Source organism: Anticarsia gemmatalis, chromosome 24, assembly GCF_050436995.1.
Source record: "Anticarsia gemmatalis isolate Benzon Research Colony breed Stoneville strain chromosome 24, ilAntGemm2 primary, whole genome shotgun sequence".
Taxonomy (NCBI): Eukaryota; Metazoa; Arthropoda; class Insecta; order Lepidoptera; family Erebidae; genus Anticarsia; species Anticarsia gemmatalis.
This window is the reverse complement of record NC_134768.1, coordinates 8,256,341-8,273,592: the sequence shown is the minus strand read 5'-3', so window position 1 is coordinate 8,273,592 and position 17,252 is coordinate 8,256,341. Positions and strand designations below refer to the sequence as shown.

The following is a 17,252-nucleotide window of genomic DNA, read 5'->3' as shown; positions in this document are numbered from 1 at the left end:
TAACAAGAAAAAATGAAAACTACTAAAATTATTTAAACATAATAATTCGAAAACTTGTCCATAAAAGTAACAGTAGAAAACTGCTTCTTGGAAATAAGTCACAGGTGAATTTTTGTATTGCTTGAATATTTTTTGTGATTATTGTTAAAAATATTCAGTGGTGACCTCAAAAAGTATCTTACATTTCTACTAAGGAATGTTAAATATGCGTTCTGAAATATATGTTTGGACTATTTGTGGAAATGGTAAAATGTATGGACTTAAAGCACTTGTTATAAGACTGACTAATTTATTACTTCATAAAAGTACCAGATTTGTTTATTTTTAGGTATTTACATTTATTTATTGAATGAAAGACAAATAACTAAGACTAAGTAGTAGAATTCAATGCAAGAAACTGACAAGTCTGACAACACTGCATAGAGCGTCAAGCATGAAGTTTCGGCGCCAAGCGGAAATATTTAAAGAGTGAAATTGTGCACAGTTTTCATTACAATCAATTATGTAATTAGAATCATTTTCCGAAATGTCTGGCATACGTAGACGAAGAAACTACGCAGACACGTAAGTATTTTTTTTATATTTGGCAGTTAAGTAATAAAAACTGAAAGAGGTGAATGTTTTTTAGTGAAAACGTTCGCGTTTTTTGAAAATCAGAAATAAATAAAACTCTGAACTTGTGTAAGATTTGTTTTATTAAGCGTTTAATTTACAATTCGTAGTTTATAATGTACACTTATAATAAAATACTGATCAATTGGTATAGTACTAAAGCTGATTTAGTAGGTTACAACAATTTATTTTACCAATGACTCGAACGGTTGCTCCAAATCGGTTTTTTCTAAGTTGCTGTATTCAGATTAATTAATAAAATAAAAAAAAAACATTTATTTCCGCAACTTGTACAAGTTACTGTTTTAAATTGCAGATTACGCTAAAATAATATATTTTACAAATATTTTGCGATTTGTTTTGATCGAACGTCGTAGAAAATTATATAAACTGAATATTATGCTGTTATTCTTATATGTAGTTCAATAGAATTTTTCAAATTCTCCATCTAGTAACATAGTTGGTTTATTTAATTACAGGCTAATTATTTAATGACTAGATCAATTAATACTGGAACGTTTCCATTACTTATATAAAACTTAGAGTAGGCAGCTATTTACAATAAAATAAATGGGTAGACACGTTTGTATAATTATAATTAAATGGCTTGTTTTGCATCGTACAATTCTTTGATACCTAGAATCACTTAGATAATGTTACCTTTTTAAAACCTTGGCACTGATTGTTCTGTATTCGTTTATAAACACGACATAAAAACTGCAAGATATTAAATGTTGCGTTTACACATACTGTTATATGCAGTAATTTTATTGTAATTTTGTGTATATTTTTTTAATTCTAAATAACACTGATCATAGGTGAAAGGAATTCCATGTAAATAAAATATATAAGTAAAATCAAAGCCACTTCAGAAATTTTACAAATTAATAGTTACTGATTTACCAAGTTTTAAAATAAGGCCATATCTGTTTTTATTTACAAAACGAATTACGTTTAAGTGCCAATTGTTTACATTATTAGTATTCTGTATCAAATAATATTGCTGCTAACTAATTGATACAGTACACTTACAAAATATGAGTACCTAATCGTAACATTAAAATTGTGTAGGTTTCCTATTTCTTATTATATAAGCACACTTAAATCTATCGTGATAAGTTTAATTTTTACATTCCAAAACGCTTTTGTATTGTGAAAAAACTTTTCTGTTGGTAAATATAATAATACCAGGTGGGTAATTACTTTACAGGGTTTCTCTAATACCATCAGGGTTATGATCTCTTTACTTTGTTATCAAAATTCTTTACTATCCCATAGGACCCGCCCACAAAAAAGCTAGAGTGATGGCAACATCCGATATCGTTGTTTTATTTACCTACCCCTACAGAAAGAACATGGTCTCTGTACACATTCGTCCAAGTCCAAGTGTTTGTCCAACCTTCCACGTGTGGCGAGATAGTTCGTGCAAGTTAGATTATATTTTCGTGATATATTTTGATCGATCGTAAGGGACGGTTCACTTCTGACGGATAGCGTCGGGCGTAGCCTAAATAGTATGGGATTTGCAACGACACATCATCGGTTGAGTGTGAACGGTCAAGTGCTTTTCTATACATTTGTCTGTACTGGCGTTACGCGACCGATATTACGCGGCGCATGTTGCGTCAGATATGAACCTTCCTTACGTTGGGACTGTCGGACGAATGTGTGGAGGGAGCATCAAATACAAGTAGCCAAAGCCTTGATTTCTGATGTGGTTACATATAGACGGCGGCGGAGAAGCCGCACTTCTCCAAGTGTCAGCCGAGCATGCCGCCCGACATGTTGCCGTGCACCCGCATGTGCCGGTTCAAGTTGCCTGACTGAGAGAACCTGGCGACAAAAATAAATGTAACACATTACATATACAGAAGTAACAGGTCAGTAAATACATTTTTTAAGAAGACTATAAGAAATTTAGAGTAGCAGCAATAAATGCCACTGAACGATTATAAATAAATAAATTCAACTCATTTATATCTGATCCTTGGACAAGAGTCTCCTCCTGTAATCAAGGAAAGTTCAGGACTAGAGTCCACCATGCTATGGCAAAGTACGGGTTGTAGATTATGCATATGTCCAAGAATTTTGAGGTATGCACGGTTGCATTATTATGTTTTCTTACCTCAGTAAACACAATTTGCACTGATAAGGTTTTTCCCCGGAGTGGATGCGCAGATGTTTTGTCAATGTCGAACTGTCTGAGAATGCTTTTTTACAAGATCTGCACCTAAAGAAGCACAAAAGAATACATTTATTTTTAAATGATAATAATGTAATAATAATAAGTAGTAATAAAAAAGTCAGGTACTTTTAAAATTAATAATTACTCAAGCATAAGTTGACTTTCTTAATGCGGTCGTCTTGAAAGTCATAAAATTAAAGACTTATCTAAGTGAAATAAAAAGGTAGTAAATAAAGTATAGACTCACTGATAAGGTCTCTCTCCGGAATGTGTCCGCATATGTGTAGTCACACTGGAACTTTGACTGAAGCGACGATCGCAGATCGGACACCTAGATAAAAGGAACCGATTAGTTAGCTACATAGGTAATAGTCTGAAGAATGGAGTAAGAAGTAAAGCTGCGCGTCTACTGCGTCGGAATCAGACAGACGACAGTAAAGATCTGTCGCATGTCACTTTGTGTACATTTCTGTGGCGTCGAAATGCCGATCCAGTGGACTAATGTTATGCAGTACCATAGAAATGAATACAAAGCAACAAATCCTTACAGTCCGTACGATTCCATTCCAAAACAGTGGACAAGCAGCGTATGGGTCATTGACATGAAGAGTTTATTGCTCTGGAATCAGTGTACCTGGATTATGAGTTCATATGGAAGAAACTCAACGATTTTTATCGCGAGATGTAGGAACCTCGATAGGAATTGATCAAACGTTAACAAAGGAACGATCAGGAAAGTGCTGATCAAAGATTTCTTACCTAAAAGGCTTTTGTCCAGTATGTGTCCGAACATGTGCAGTCAAGTTAGCAGCCTGTGAGAAACTCTTGTTGCAGTCTCCACACCGGTAAGGCCGCTCTCCTGAATGTGTTCTAAGGTGGGTCTTCAACGTACTGGGACGGGCGTACGTCTTGCCACAGATACGACACAGGTTTGGTTTCTGTTCGTCGTCTTCTGAACAACCGCTTAGAGCTCCCACCTGGGTGCCAAGAGAGAGTTATTACAAGGATGTCTATCGTATCGCGAAAAGTTAAAAAACGCATCGGACATAAACTATCTTCACTATTTGTTAATAACAGAATGAGAGCTATTTTTAAATCGGGAATCTTAAGGACTCTTTGTCGTAAAAGAAAAAGTTTACGTTAACAGATGGCATCAGCAATTAAAATCAAAGAATAAACTTTTAGCCGAATGTTAATTGACATAAAACGAAAGTAAGGCTTAGGATCACGAGGACAATTTTGTCGAACTTCTTCTAACTGATATTATGTTAAGGAAGAAATGCTTTGGGAGAAGATCACATTTTTCTTTATCGTGAAATAACTAAACATGAATAATAAGCAATTATTTAAGTAATTACCTGCACTTTTCCCGCAGCATTTACACACGCAGTGTACCCGTATTCCTGAGGATGCATTTGTCCCTGATGATTCAGGATGTATCCGTTACCCATGTTCTGCTCCTTTTGCGTCTCCATGTATAACTTGGGAGAACGTTTTAATGTCTGTTAAGATTTAAATAAAGCAATTAGTTCATTTAGTGCACAATTTTAAGACTGGATGGATGGATTTACGTTTATGATCGACAAAGTTAGAAATTTTGGCAGATTATTTAAATGTAGGGTTAAAGTCGATAGGTTTCTTTGATAGTGTTTTGATAGAGGTCTCAGAAGAGATATAGTTTATAAAGAAACTTTGCAATTTAAAATCATAACGCAACTCTAAAGTGAGTTTATAACTTACTCTCATGGGTAAGTCGTAGTTCCATTGAGAATTAGTACGTAAAACTTTAATAAAAATATTTAGTATAGTGCTACAACTAACCTGTCCTAAAGTCTTCTGCGGAAAATTTGGTTTCTGTTGAAAAATAGAATAATTGGGGTTTGGTTTCTGAGGATTCTGTAGTAACGGCTTGAAGGTGGAAGTAGCTGTGATGAGAGGGTCGCTCTGGTTCGGAGTCCTGAAGTCTGCCGTGAAGGAGTAAGTGGCTGAGGGGTAGGAGGACGAGCTGATCACGTTCTGTGATTGAGGGTACACCACGTTCACTGATGGAGTTGCTGCGTTTTGGTTCCATTGTACCTTCGAAAGAAGAAATATTGTCTTTCATAACAGGTACTGTCTGATTTAAAGAGTAGTTCAAAACGTTATCGACAGATAACGTTTGTTTCAGTAGCCGGTTTTTAGTCGACTCGACCATATTTGGTACAATGAACAGATCTGCAATACTTAAGCACACTCCCTATTCCATCATGCTCATAACTCGTTAAGATGGATGACAATACTGCCGAAAGATCAAACAATAGTCCGACAGCATTACGTGTTCTTTGAATTCTATAAAAATCGAATTATGGATGCTAAATACTGTATGTTCTAAGGACTTTAACGTTCGCATTCCGAGTACCGAATCACAGAGAATATCATGACAAAAATACACAGCACTGAATGAAATATTAGAGCATCAGTTTTATAATCTCTATGTTAGGTATATTACCTGTGAGCACAGTTGTTCCGGCGGACACCCATGCATGGTCATGTTCATGGAGACGTTGACGCTCATGGTGGGGAAGAGGGGGGCGCCGCCGTAGTGCTCGTAGTACGGGTACCCGCCGCCGCCGTTCACCATCATCTATACAACACATAATACTAACTTTTTAGGATGATATCAGGGGTGATAGTGGATTGACGTGGATCCTGCATAAATCTTAATGAATGAAGACTAAAATTCTGCCTTCGTATCTTTGTGTATAAACAAAATTTGGACAAAGGCCTCATAGAGTCTACACTCTAAAGTCAGCAACTTGTAGACTCCATAACATAAAAAAAACATGACTTTTGTTACATCGTTTGGTTTCCTACAAGCGGTCATGTGCGATTGTGCCGTTAAACGAAAGCAATAAATTAGTATTTGATGTTAAATGACTTCTGATGTACAGTTAATTTTAAATTTATTTAATGGGTATTTATATTTTTTGCTTACGCTTCTGTAAAACACCTATGAAGACAGACCCTTCAAAATATGAATGAACCCCAAAATCTGTAAAAATACTCAGCCAGTTACTTATGTAATTTGTAAATCGCCAATCCTCACTAAAATAAAAGTCAGTGATGAAACAATTTTGTACCCGTGAATGAGTGATTAATTCCAGTTAGAACCCCTATCAACAAACCTTTCCCGTTTCCGAACCCGATTGTAATTTCAATAAATCCGTCGAAGCCTTACACTTCCCTTTATAAACGAGCCCGATAATAATCCAAGATGCCGTATTAATTACAATTATTTCATATGGCAACCCTTGTGGGGCGGAAACCTGCGTTTCCACAATTTCCATTCAAATTTTCTCTAACCACCCCTTTAGAGAAAGATAGAGCGCGAAAACTGTACGTGATGAAAAGAGAAAACGATATAAATATCGTAGTTGTATGATGAGAGTTTGTTTATCCTTGTCTGTGATAGGTGTTTGTGTGTGGGTGTGAGTGAGACGGGCGTACCTGAGGGTGGACGGTCTCGGAAGCGCAGTCGCCATGGACAACGGCGTGCTTCAGCGAGAGGAGGACGTCGGCAGCCTCCCCCCCGCCCCTCTCTCGGCATTCCCCCGCACCGCTCCTGCTAATAACGGGATGTGAGTGATTACACTGAATGTTAAACTGTGATTAAGCTTAACTAAAATTTAGTTTGTTAACCATAACTTTCTTTGTTGAATTAATTGGGTACTTTACCGGGTTAACGAAAAAATATTAAACTTGTAATCGTAAAATGTTCATCTTAAATGTTCAGGCTACGGCTATTTTTTCGTAAATAATGTTTGAATTGGTACATATTACATGCGATTGAAACATTTAATTAGGTACTAATTTGATTCCAACGAAAATACGGTTCCTATCGTGTCATCACTGCGCTACATTTCTACACTATTTTAATGTGTTTTTGACATTTCATAAAGATTTGACCGTTGTCAAGTACCTAATTATCGAGTGGAAATTATTCATATAAAAAAAAAATCGGTTAAAACAACTTTCAACTATGTTTTTTATTTGTTTATGATACAAATGTCAAAGGTTTCAAATAGTTTCATTTTGAAGATGGTTCATAAAAATAACGCATAATTAATCTACTCTTATTAAATACATCTGAAGTCAGTTTTGTTTAATAAATAAAATAAAATAAATTTAACCCATTACTGTCCCACTGCTGGGCAAGGGTCTCCTCCCGTAATGAGGGAGGGGTTAGGCCTTCAGTCCACCACGCTGGCCAAGTGCGGGTTGGGGACTTTGCATGCCCTCAATAAATGGATTAAACAAATTTTCGGCATGCAAGGTTTCCCCACGATGTTTACCTTCGCCGTTGGAGCATGTGATAATTATTTCTAATACACACATAACTTCGAAAAGTCGTTGGTGAGTTGCCTCGGATTCGAACCTGCGACCACTGACGTGGGAGGCGTCAACTTATACCACTCGGCTATCACTGCTCTTTGCAATTTAAAGTTTACAAAACATTAAAAAATATACAATACTTTGCCTCTATCAATTTCATTCGGGTTTTAGTAAGCTAACAACAGTCAGTCGAGCTTTAACTACGGTTATCATGGTGAACTCCACTGTTATTGGTTTTAGTTATAAAATGTACAATGTAGTTCTAATTTCGTTATGAAACTGTCATATTTTTCGGTGAATCATTAATTCAGTTCGTTACCTAAATTCGGCTTTACAGTGGCTACAAATTTTCATACTCATATTAGATAATTGCTCCACCGTAAAAAGAAAATACCCTAATGATGCCTAGTATACCAAAAAAAAAAATTAACACATGTCTAAAGTGCATAGGAAGACCCTAACTCTCACTATGGTCAATTAATTCGGAAGGAAACCCCTGCCTAGCAATGTAACAGTAATGGGCAAGGAACAAACTGTGTCAACTTGGTCTAAAGTCTAAAGTTCTAAACTAAAGTAGCAACCTAACCTACTCATTACTTTTTGAGGATGAATTTCCGATTGGGCAGTGAAAGAACTTCTTTACAGATGATTTTTTTAAAAGACTTGTTTTGGAATCTATCTGTCTTTGTGGCCTCGGCGGTAGTGTATAGGTAGATACTACTGCTGATCATGACCTCTCGGACTGGATTCATGGGTCAGGCAAAATGTGGTGACGTACCTGGTACATAGCAATATCATCGCCCTCTATTACATTGTACAAATATAAAAATGGCGAAGCTTGGGTGTGTTTCGTACACATCATTTCACAGACCACAAAAGCTTTATTTTCTATCAAATGGTTACTATGGTTAGTAGTAAAAGTAGTTCAAGCCGCCCAAAAGACCTTTAACATGGCTTACCGAATGTTATCTGAGAAGACAATAACCAAGACGCCCAGTTTAAATATTATTTAGCAGTCAACCATCTATAGTATTCTATAGAATGATCGCGCTTTGGGTTAACTCATAGAGGCTTTATATAACTCTATAATACACGTACAATGCACATAGTATTTTAAATGGAAGTGTCTCTGTCGGAAATTGATTATTTGCTTCTTTTTATTGCGTGATTTCAAATCAACATGGTGTCAAAATAATTCGAATCCAAATTACTTGCTGTGGCTAAATATAGCAGCAAACCGTTGCCAGGAATGTATAAAGAAGAACAAAGACATAATAGGAGAGGAGTGCGTAACGAAGCAAGTAGATTCCTATGTTGTTTACCTACGTCTGTTCCTATCTTGCTTCAAAAATATGCATTCGTCATAGCTAAGTGGCATCACGGCTTGTTGCTATATTCTGACACTTAACGTGTTCTTTGAAGAACAAGGTTCCGCTCAAATACTTGTCGTTTCGCCACCGATCTTTGTATAAAAGGACTACGGGCTTTAACTTCCTTTAATCATCATAATAAACGCGGTGAATATTATAAAGATAATAGCTGACCCGGCAAACATTGTCTTGCCATATAAATAAAAAAAAAGTGTCACTTAGGGGTATGAAAAATAGATGTTGGCCGATTCTCAGACCTACTCAATATGCTCACAAAATTTCATGAGAATCGGTCAAGCCGTTTCGGAGGAGTACGGTAACGAAAACTGTGACACGAGAATTTTATATATTAGATAGATAGGTACACTAGTTTCCACCCGCGACTTCGTCCGCGTGAAAAAGTTTCTCGTAAAAAGTATTCTATGTGTGAATGTTATTTACAGTTCAATCAGTCGAAAACTTATGGGGATTTATACAAACATTCATCCCCTATTTTAGCTCTCAGGGGTGGAATCCTTTCTTATAGGGTGCCTACGTCATAGTAGTTCTTCGCATGCAAAGTCTCAGCTCGATCGGTTAAAAATTGACAAAGCTTCATTGAAACTAAAAATGTGGGCATAAAATAATACACATAAGATAATCTTTAGTTAGATTTGTGATAACTTGTCAATACGATAGTAATGTCTCAAGCCTCGAATTACTCCTGAAACTGAATTATTACAGACTTTTACAGATATATCAAATGAATTTAAAATTAACCGGCTTTTCATTTTATTTGCAGTTGCCATAGATCAAGTGTTCCGACGGCTGCCGACAGTGCGTAAAGCTTTAAGGCTGAATGACTAAACACTCACTTTATTTTTATACTTAGGTAAGTAATAATACTTCATTTTATTGTGGATCAAAAAAAACGTGCTGGATTTTTTTTGCTAGAATTCGTTTGGTCTCGTATATTTTAACGACTGACAAACTGTAAACCAAATGCTGGTCGAGACTTTTTCTGAAAAGCGCTAATTCGAATCTATCTTGAAAAATTCTTAAGATTGTGTGTGTCTTCACAGAATTATGTGCTTTTTGCAGATCTTTAAGAAATAAACTTATAAATAATATAGTATTAAAATGAAAGCTGTCGTAAACAAAATAGTCCTCAAACCATCTCTTAATTTAAATAACTACTGAATTCAAGGACTCAAGAAATAAGTAATTACATTTCTAGATATAAGAGCTATAAAACAAAGCTTTAGAGCTGCACTCGTTAAAAATAAATGCATATTTTATCTCATGTTTTTAAATAAATATTCTGTATCTAGTAGCTTCTGAGATTAACGCGTTTTCAAACAATCTCTTAATCTTTAACTTTTTGATTCGGTTGTTCGGTTGCTATATACAATATTTAAACGTGCCTTCCGATACACGGAGAAACTCGCTGTATATAAAATGGTCATCCATCCACAGAACAACATCGATAAGCGTAGCTTGATCTTAGCGATCTATCGGTGCGGCTGTTGTTAACATACTAATTCACGAGCTACTCACAACTCTCAGTAAAGACTTTAATGAGTATTAGAAAGATTTTTGAATAATTTTAAAAAGACACTCACTTGTAACCAGAGCACGGTGAGAAAGGGAACAGCGAGGGTAGAGGGTCGAGCTCCAGAGGGGGGAGGGAGAAGGAGCCCATGTCCTCGGACCAGCCGTCGGCGACCTCTCCCGACAGAGCCGCCTCGCACCCGCCGATGGTGTCTCCGAGCGCGTTTAGATCTTCGCCATTTTCTGGACAACAGTTGTCTTGTTCCTGCTGTAAAGTTAGACGGGGTTTAGCTTGACATTCTTTTACTTGTCCTCAACCCACTTTACGTGGTATCGGTTACAACATGTCTTCAGTCAAAAATATGCTGTAAAGGGTTTTTGGATAATGATTTTACGAGTAACCGCCTGCCTGACGACTACTTTACATTGGAAATTTGTTGTAGGTTGGAGATATGGAGGTTTTATTCTTAAATGCATTTTCCATATACTTAATCATTGAGTACCTTTATAAATTAACAAGTAATTATTAGTTGCACGAATCTCCCGTATTATAACTTACGCATGGCATAGTAAAGACTGAGTTTTGCAAGTCACACATAAACTTATATGTTTATCACAAGGTGTCGTGTTATTCCATACTTAGGTATACCAAATACCTATGCACATCTTTTCTTACCAAACTGCACAAATATTTGTTGCTAATTAGTAATTATTTCATATTAAAAACATTATTGACGCCCAACATGGGTATGGCGTAGATCTACGAGTAAATGACTGATTAGTTTTATCTCAAGAATTTAACTTTATATTAATGTCGATTTTATCTGAAACATGTTTAACAGAAACAGAAAACATGTGGAATTAACCAGTAGCTTAGGGCTTTTATTTTGAAAGTGAGCTTTTTGAAGTTATCACAATTATCCAGCTTTTGAAAACAGTTGAAATTTCTTACAAACAGATGAATCTCTACACTAATCACAGGCATTTTTTTTTGCTTTCACAATTTGGAATTCGAAAAAAACGATCTTCGGAACATTCGGAACTTAATTTATTCATCTCAACTGCGCGATGGAGGAAGGAGACAGATGTGTTTATTTTCTTTCTCCCTTGAGATAATCTTTTGTCTATAAGCTCTTATCAATCACGATCTTTTTAAACAACTCTATAGAAGATATAGCACTTGCCTGACAACAGTCTTCATCAGGGAACTCTCTCAACTGAGTGTCAACACACGTACACTGTAGCGGGTCACAGCAGAGGCCGTGGCAGCCTCCGCAGTAGTCCGCCAACCCGAACTGCGGGTTATTCGGCACGTAGCAATCCATCGCCCCGCCTCTGTGCGCATATTACAGCGCAAGGGGCGGCGATCAACGCATTCACTGTTTTCGCCTCTTGTAGTCCCTGGTGGCCATTCTGAAATGTGTTTTTATGTAATATCAGTAACATAGATTGGATATTGTATTTTTGTAGGTTACGGACTTTTTAGTTTAGTTTTGGATGGTTTTGATTGATTGAATTCTCAGCAAAGACAGTGTAGAATCTCAAGCTTTTCCTACTGTATAAAAGTGATAACGAGCATTTGATATGTTAGTCTTAATTTTATAGATATTTTTTAATTTGTGCAGAGAGTACTTATAAGGCACTGATTTAAGTTTCTTTCAATTGTTTCTTTAACTATTAATTGTTATGTATGGTATGTTTTTGCGATAGAAAAGAAATAAGTACTTAAACAATCCTTGAAAAAACGTTTACCGTTACCTATTCTCAAACGGCAGTGAGCTTTACTTTGGCTACAAAAAAATCGGAATCTATACCTATGGTCCTGCCCTTTGAGGTGTGATCGAAATAAAAACGAAATGCGGTCTATTTTTCCTAATCTTCGCGTAGCCACATGCATCCGGCGGATTGTTCAATGAGTTGGAAGATGAATCAAGCAAAAAATCGTAAAGTTAAGTGTCTTTCTACTAAAATAGCTTATTCCCACGGACAAAACACTACATTTACATTATTTTAGCTAACTTTATAGATCTGTTTTGTTTATGAATTTAAAATAGACCTTTATTTAATGATAGTTTACCATTTTTTACAATCACCGAAAGGTTAGCGATTTACTCGCTTAAGAATGCTTTCTAGCTATACTTTTAAGTATATTCAGATGATAATACAAATATGTTTTATGATGCGGATGAATAACTGATAGGAAACATTTCGAAGCCAAAATTAGGCATCATAGAAAAAGATTCTACTTGAACTAAGCAAGTTGTACAGTGTGACTTTCGATTGAGATACGGAAAAATGTATTATGAGATTCTTATTCGAAGTAGTGGTATCTGTTCGTTTACTACAAGGTCCTATAGATCTACACTTTGGTCTTAATTAAAAGGCCGAGAAGCGATAACATATACTAATCTTTTACAGAAAAGTGAGTGCAACTAGTGAAGGGGACTTTCCTTCACGGTTAGTCTAAAATCAGTCCTGGATCAAGAATCAAGTCAGTCTGGACGATAGGTAAGTCTCGATAGTAACAAATTATTCTCTCTGCAGTTTATTTTGAACTAGCTGACCCGCGCAACTTCGCTTGCGTCACATTAGTGAAAATGGGTGAAATTCTTCCCCGTTATGGTAACATTTTTTACTGGTACTCTGCTCCTATTGGTCGTAGCGTGATGAAAATATATCCTATAGCCTTCCTCGGTATATGGGCTATCTAACACTGAAAGAATATGGCAAAGCAACGTTTGCCGGGTCAGCTAGTATTAGTACAGATTCATTTGGCGGAACAGCAACAAAGCTCTGAATAAATGTCGATATGAGATGTTAGTAATATACTTTTGTCTAGTTCACAATGACATTATGAAACACGTATAGCAAATACAGAGTCATTATTATAGCTAAGTATTAGCACATAATCCGTCTGCCGTCTAGCGCGACTAGTAAGCGGATTGCTCGACAAATTAATTCTGTACATTGTTATTAATCTTATGGTCACCTTTGCTTGTTATAACAGATAAAAATAACATATTACTGTCCCACTAGGGTAAGGTCTTTTTTCGGAATGAAAGAGAGATGCGTACTTAAGTTTATCGCACTCGAAAAATGTGGGTTTGGGTCCTTGACTACACTTAAAAGTACTTAAAATCCAATAGTTATTGAAATTCATGATTAAATACTGAATGATCGCTCTTTTCGTAGAGCCAATAAAAGGAAATATTACGCAAGCATTACGAAAAGCCACTCTTTTGACTAATTTCTATAGTAAGATATTTTGAATCAGTGATGTTGTATTATATTATTGCGTTGATAATATACCTAGTTTTAAGCAGACACAGGTCGATGCTCTACTCCACACCTCATATTTTAATTAATTCCACTTTCGTGTTTATTGTTTGTGGGACTAAAAGGCATTATACCTTAAATCAAGCACATTTCAAAACTCACTTGGGTAGGTACTGAAAGTTTCAGAACTATTTCTTGTAAGATTTAAAGACATCTGACGCACACGGTTATAAATTAATAAAATTCAATGAAATAAAGTGAGAGCTACAAAACGGTAACTTGTAACAAATCTAAATTATCAAAGGACGTTAACGATAATAGCTTATTTGAAAAATACCAAATAGTTCATATACCCAGGCAAGGAATCGAGCATGGAACCGCGTGGAAAAATTCTGGGGATAATAACATATTATTTAGTTTGATAATGATATAACAATATTATTCATGTTTATTATGAATCTATTATTCAATATTAGAGTAATTATTTACATTTAAATGAAAATTTGCCATAACTATTTACTTGTCCTTAGACTGACCTCGAAAGAAACAGCAGTCTGAAAATATCTGATTGTTTTTTAGAGGAAAGGCTAAAACAATAAAATTATAACTCCATGTAATATTTCTGTCTCAAAAGTCAATAGTAAATGTTGTTAAAATATGTCATTACGCAGAAGTTAAATCCCCTGAAATGTTTAGCGGCTACAACGCGCATGCTATCAGGTTAACGGGAAAGAGGTCGGAAAATGAAGGCTCTATCTCTCATATAGACAGTTTTTGAAAGGCATATCGGCCAGGGCTCATAACGATTGTGTCCTTGAAAAATAATATGCGTTATTAGATAAAAATATTATTTAACAAGGAATTATTGTGTAATTGTGTATTGTTATTTTTATAAGCTGTTTCTATTTGTCACGTACACTGTCATTCTAATTAAATTACTTATCGGCACATTACAACTAAAAATGAAACTTATTATAACTTAACACGAGAATACAAACCTTAAAATAAGTAAATATCCAAAACAAATCCTTCTATTCTCACTAATAACAACAAAATATATTGGAACACATCACAAATCACTGTATCACATAAAACCTCCTTTCACTAATTGAATTAAACGTCGAAGCATGCGCCATGGCAACACCGGCACGCGTTTAAAAAAACATTAAAAATGTATATTGACTTTTTGGGCAGAGGACGAGCCCTTACAGCACGTTGATGGTGACTAAACTATCTTTTCAAGTGTGCTAAGTGCACTCCCGCCCCTACCGTAATTGGCTGTTTGTATCCAACCCCTCGACTGAAAAAAAAACATGACATATTGTGCGCGGGAAAGTGAGCTGTCAACGTATCGGGTTAACATGGCCGAGAGCGGCGCGCAGGAGCTTTTGTTACTGTGGTGTGACCGTTTAGCGGTGGAGAGATGTTTAGATAAGTAATCGAGTAATTAATTGGTTCTATTTACATGGAACGTAGTCTGTGTAATATAATTTGCATGGCTGTAGCTTTTGTAAATGAGATATGCATGAAGTAGAGTTGGCACGTATATTATGAAGTACTAACTTTCTTGATGTGTACCTAATAAAGGTATTTACCAAACCTTTTAACATATTTTTTTCAGTTACACTGTTACATTAGGTGAGTCAAGTCAAAAGTAATTGCAAAATAATCAAACAATCCCGTCTCTCGACCTATTTTAAAAAAATGCTGTAGTTGGTTAAACTACTGTTATGACTGCAACGAAAATAGTTTCAGAAGTAGTCTCATTTCGTGCAGAATTTAATACCTTCAGTGGTCTTTCAGCTAAATTCTACAACACCGACGTTCACTTCTTTAATACTGCGAATTTTCGTCCCTCTTTACAAATATACAAAGCTTCTATACTCCGCTAGTATGTACGTTACTTACCTTTATCAACAAATCTAACCTTTTGTTTACTAAACAGCTTAATTAACACAACAAAAACACATTCAAAACATACCCATCCCAAAAATCGTATTGGACGTATCCATCCTTTGGTCCTTGCACATGATACGAAGATCAATACCGATTAGTGTGATGTGCAGGGGCCAGCCCACCCAGGTAGCGATGTGTTGATGTGCCTTGTGGCGTACCGGTGTGGAGTCAGCCGGAGACAACCTGTCGGCGAGGATGCGATGGTTTTAGTCAGTTGGTATTATTTGCGGGTATTTTTGTGGGAAAACAATATTGTATGGGGAATAACGGCTTTTAGTTGGTAAGTCTAGGTTTTAGTTTTGAATTATTTCTTGTAACTCGTCTTTTAAAAATGTATCGCATTATTGTATATTGTTTTGAATTTAAGTAAGACGGTTGCTTAAGAATTCATTAAAATAGTAAGAAGTTAGGTGTTAATAAAACGATTGAAATTAAGACTTGAATTTAAATAATTGTTACTTATGTACTAATAATGATCTCGTAGACTATGTCTCCTTTTCTTGAAATACAACATTTGATGCTTTGATAGGAGGTAAAAAAGAACAATCAGTTGACTTTTAGAATCTTTTAATTAATTAACACTATAAACGACTCTACCAAAAGCATAACACGATAACAACGATAACATATAAGATATTAATTATTTTATTTAATGAAAGTACAGATTCTCTATCAATTGACACAATTAGAGACGTAGGTACATTTGTTTAACAGAACGCCTAGGCGGACAGGCTCTACTCTTCAATATTCTAGAAAATTCCCTAAATCAAAGAAGCCTTTCACCGCCGGACGTAGTTCGCAAAAAATATTTGGCGTGCAAGTACGAACGCGTTATGGAAAGTCACACCGTGTGAACCTGGTCTGGCAAGTAGTGCTATGTGCACGGCGTTGCTGCATTGCCGGGGGCACACGGACCAATGAGCAGCGATGCCTGTGAGCTGGCGATCGACGTGGTGGTCCATGCCACACATGGAGTTTGTGGTACTAGGAATTTAGTGCTTGGGTTTAGGATTAATTTAATGATGATTTTAGGGAGCATTCTGATTTCCATTAGAAGTAGTTTTTGAAGATAGCGTCTTTTTTCCTGTGGTAGTTATTAGGTGAAATCGAGACTTCAAGTGTTTTCGTTTTTCGTAAATAGTTTGGTAATATAATGAAATGTATGTATATTCTTACACCGTGCTTGTGTACATTTATTTCTATACCATAGTTTGAAACTCAAATTTTTAATAGTTAGCAAAAGCTACTTCTTTCTTTTCAAATCCTCATATACCTACTAAAAGTCCAATTTGTTCAATTATGGATTAAATCTATCTTCTTTAATAACATCAACGCTCCGGCACATTAACGGAGAACCATTTTTTTCTATAGGAGTTATAGAATAGCATTCGACTGTAAATTGCTTGGAAAGAACTATAGAACCAATACTTTATGTAAAGGTATCTATGTAATTAACATATAGCCAGCTTAATAAAAATTCAAATCCATTGATCGGCGGCTCAGAGCTCACCTGTCGGAAAGTCGATCGTTCGGAAACGGAAGTGTCGTGTGTCGTGTCCGCTCCGTCCGGTAACCGGATCATGGGGATGTGCCCTCTGACGTCACACAGCCATCGCCACCCTGACTGGTTTTGAACCTGCGACAAGTAACTGTAGTTTATAAAATGTATTTAATTACTTATTGAGGAGCTCCTTGCTAAGTAACAACAGCCATGCGGTCGATCGATCTCTCAGGTTTATCTATCCTTGCCGATGTTGTTCAGTGGATGGAAGACCATATTGTACAATTGTACATAACGAGTTCCTCCGTGTTTCGGAAGATACGTTCAATTGTGGGTCCCGGCTGGCATTGTCAAAGATCTTTGGCAGTCGTTACCAGGTTGAAAGTTCGACAGCCAGTCTTTTTTATAACTTGAGTAGCTGGGTTGTGAAGGTTCGTAGTGCAGTTGCTCC

General features: G+C 36.1%; 1 protein-coding gene across 2 annotated transcripts; it reads right to left on the bottom strand.

Annotated features, from left to right (window-relative positions):
• Nucleotides 1-677: 677 nt before the first annotated feature.
• gl (glass) lies at nt 678-14,458 on the bottom strand. Of its 2 annotated transcripts, none has more exons than XM_076130477.1 (11): nt 14,343-14,458; nt 11,253-11,481; nt 10,140-10,336; nt 6,284-6,401; nt 5,286-5,420; nt 4,619-4,873; nt 4,156-4,299; nt 3,557-3,774; nt 3,045-3,128; nt 2,738-2,842; nt 678-2,445 (listed from the first exon to the last, which is right to left on the bottom strand). In XM_076130477.1, the coding sequence occupies exons 2-11, from the start codon at nt 11,391-11,393 to the stop codon at nt 2,373-2,375; spliced, it is 1,470 nt and encodes a 489-aa protein (XP_075986592.1). In that variant the 5' UTR covers nt 11,394-11,481; nt 14,343-14,458; the 3' UTR covers nt 678-2,372. The 2 variants fall into 2 exon arrangements, with proteins under 2 accessions (XP_075986592.1, XP_075986593.1); XM_076130478.1 differs by having other exon boundaries at nt 6,284-6,398.
• Between the last annotated feature and the right edge of the window lie 2,794 nt (nt 14,459-17,252).

What these genes read in the sequence shown, in the direction of transcription:
- gl (XM_076130477.1), bottom strand. Translation starts at nt 11,393, where the DNA reads ATGGATTGCTACGTGCCGAATAACCCGCAGTTCGGGTTGGCGGACTAC. An exon ending in CTGATGAAGACTGTTGTCAG is followed by an intron (nt 10,337 to 11,252) that starts GCAAGTGCTATA and finishes CTAACTTTACAG; the next exon opens with CAGGAACAAGACAACTGTTG. An exon ending in TCACCGTGCTCTGGTTACAA is followed by an intron (nt 6,402 to 10,139) that starts GTGAGTGTCTTT and finishes TCCCGTTATTAG; the next exon opens with CAGGAGCGGTGCGGGGGAAT.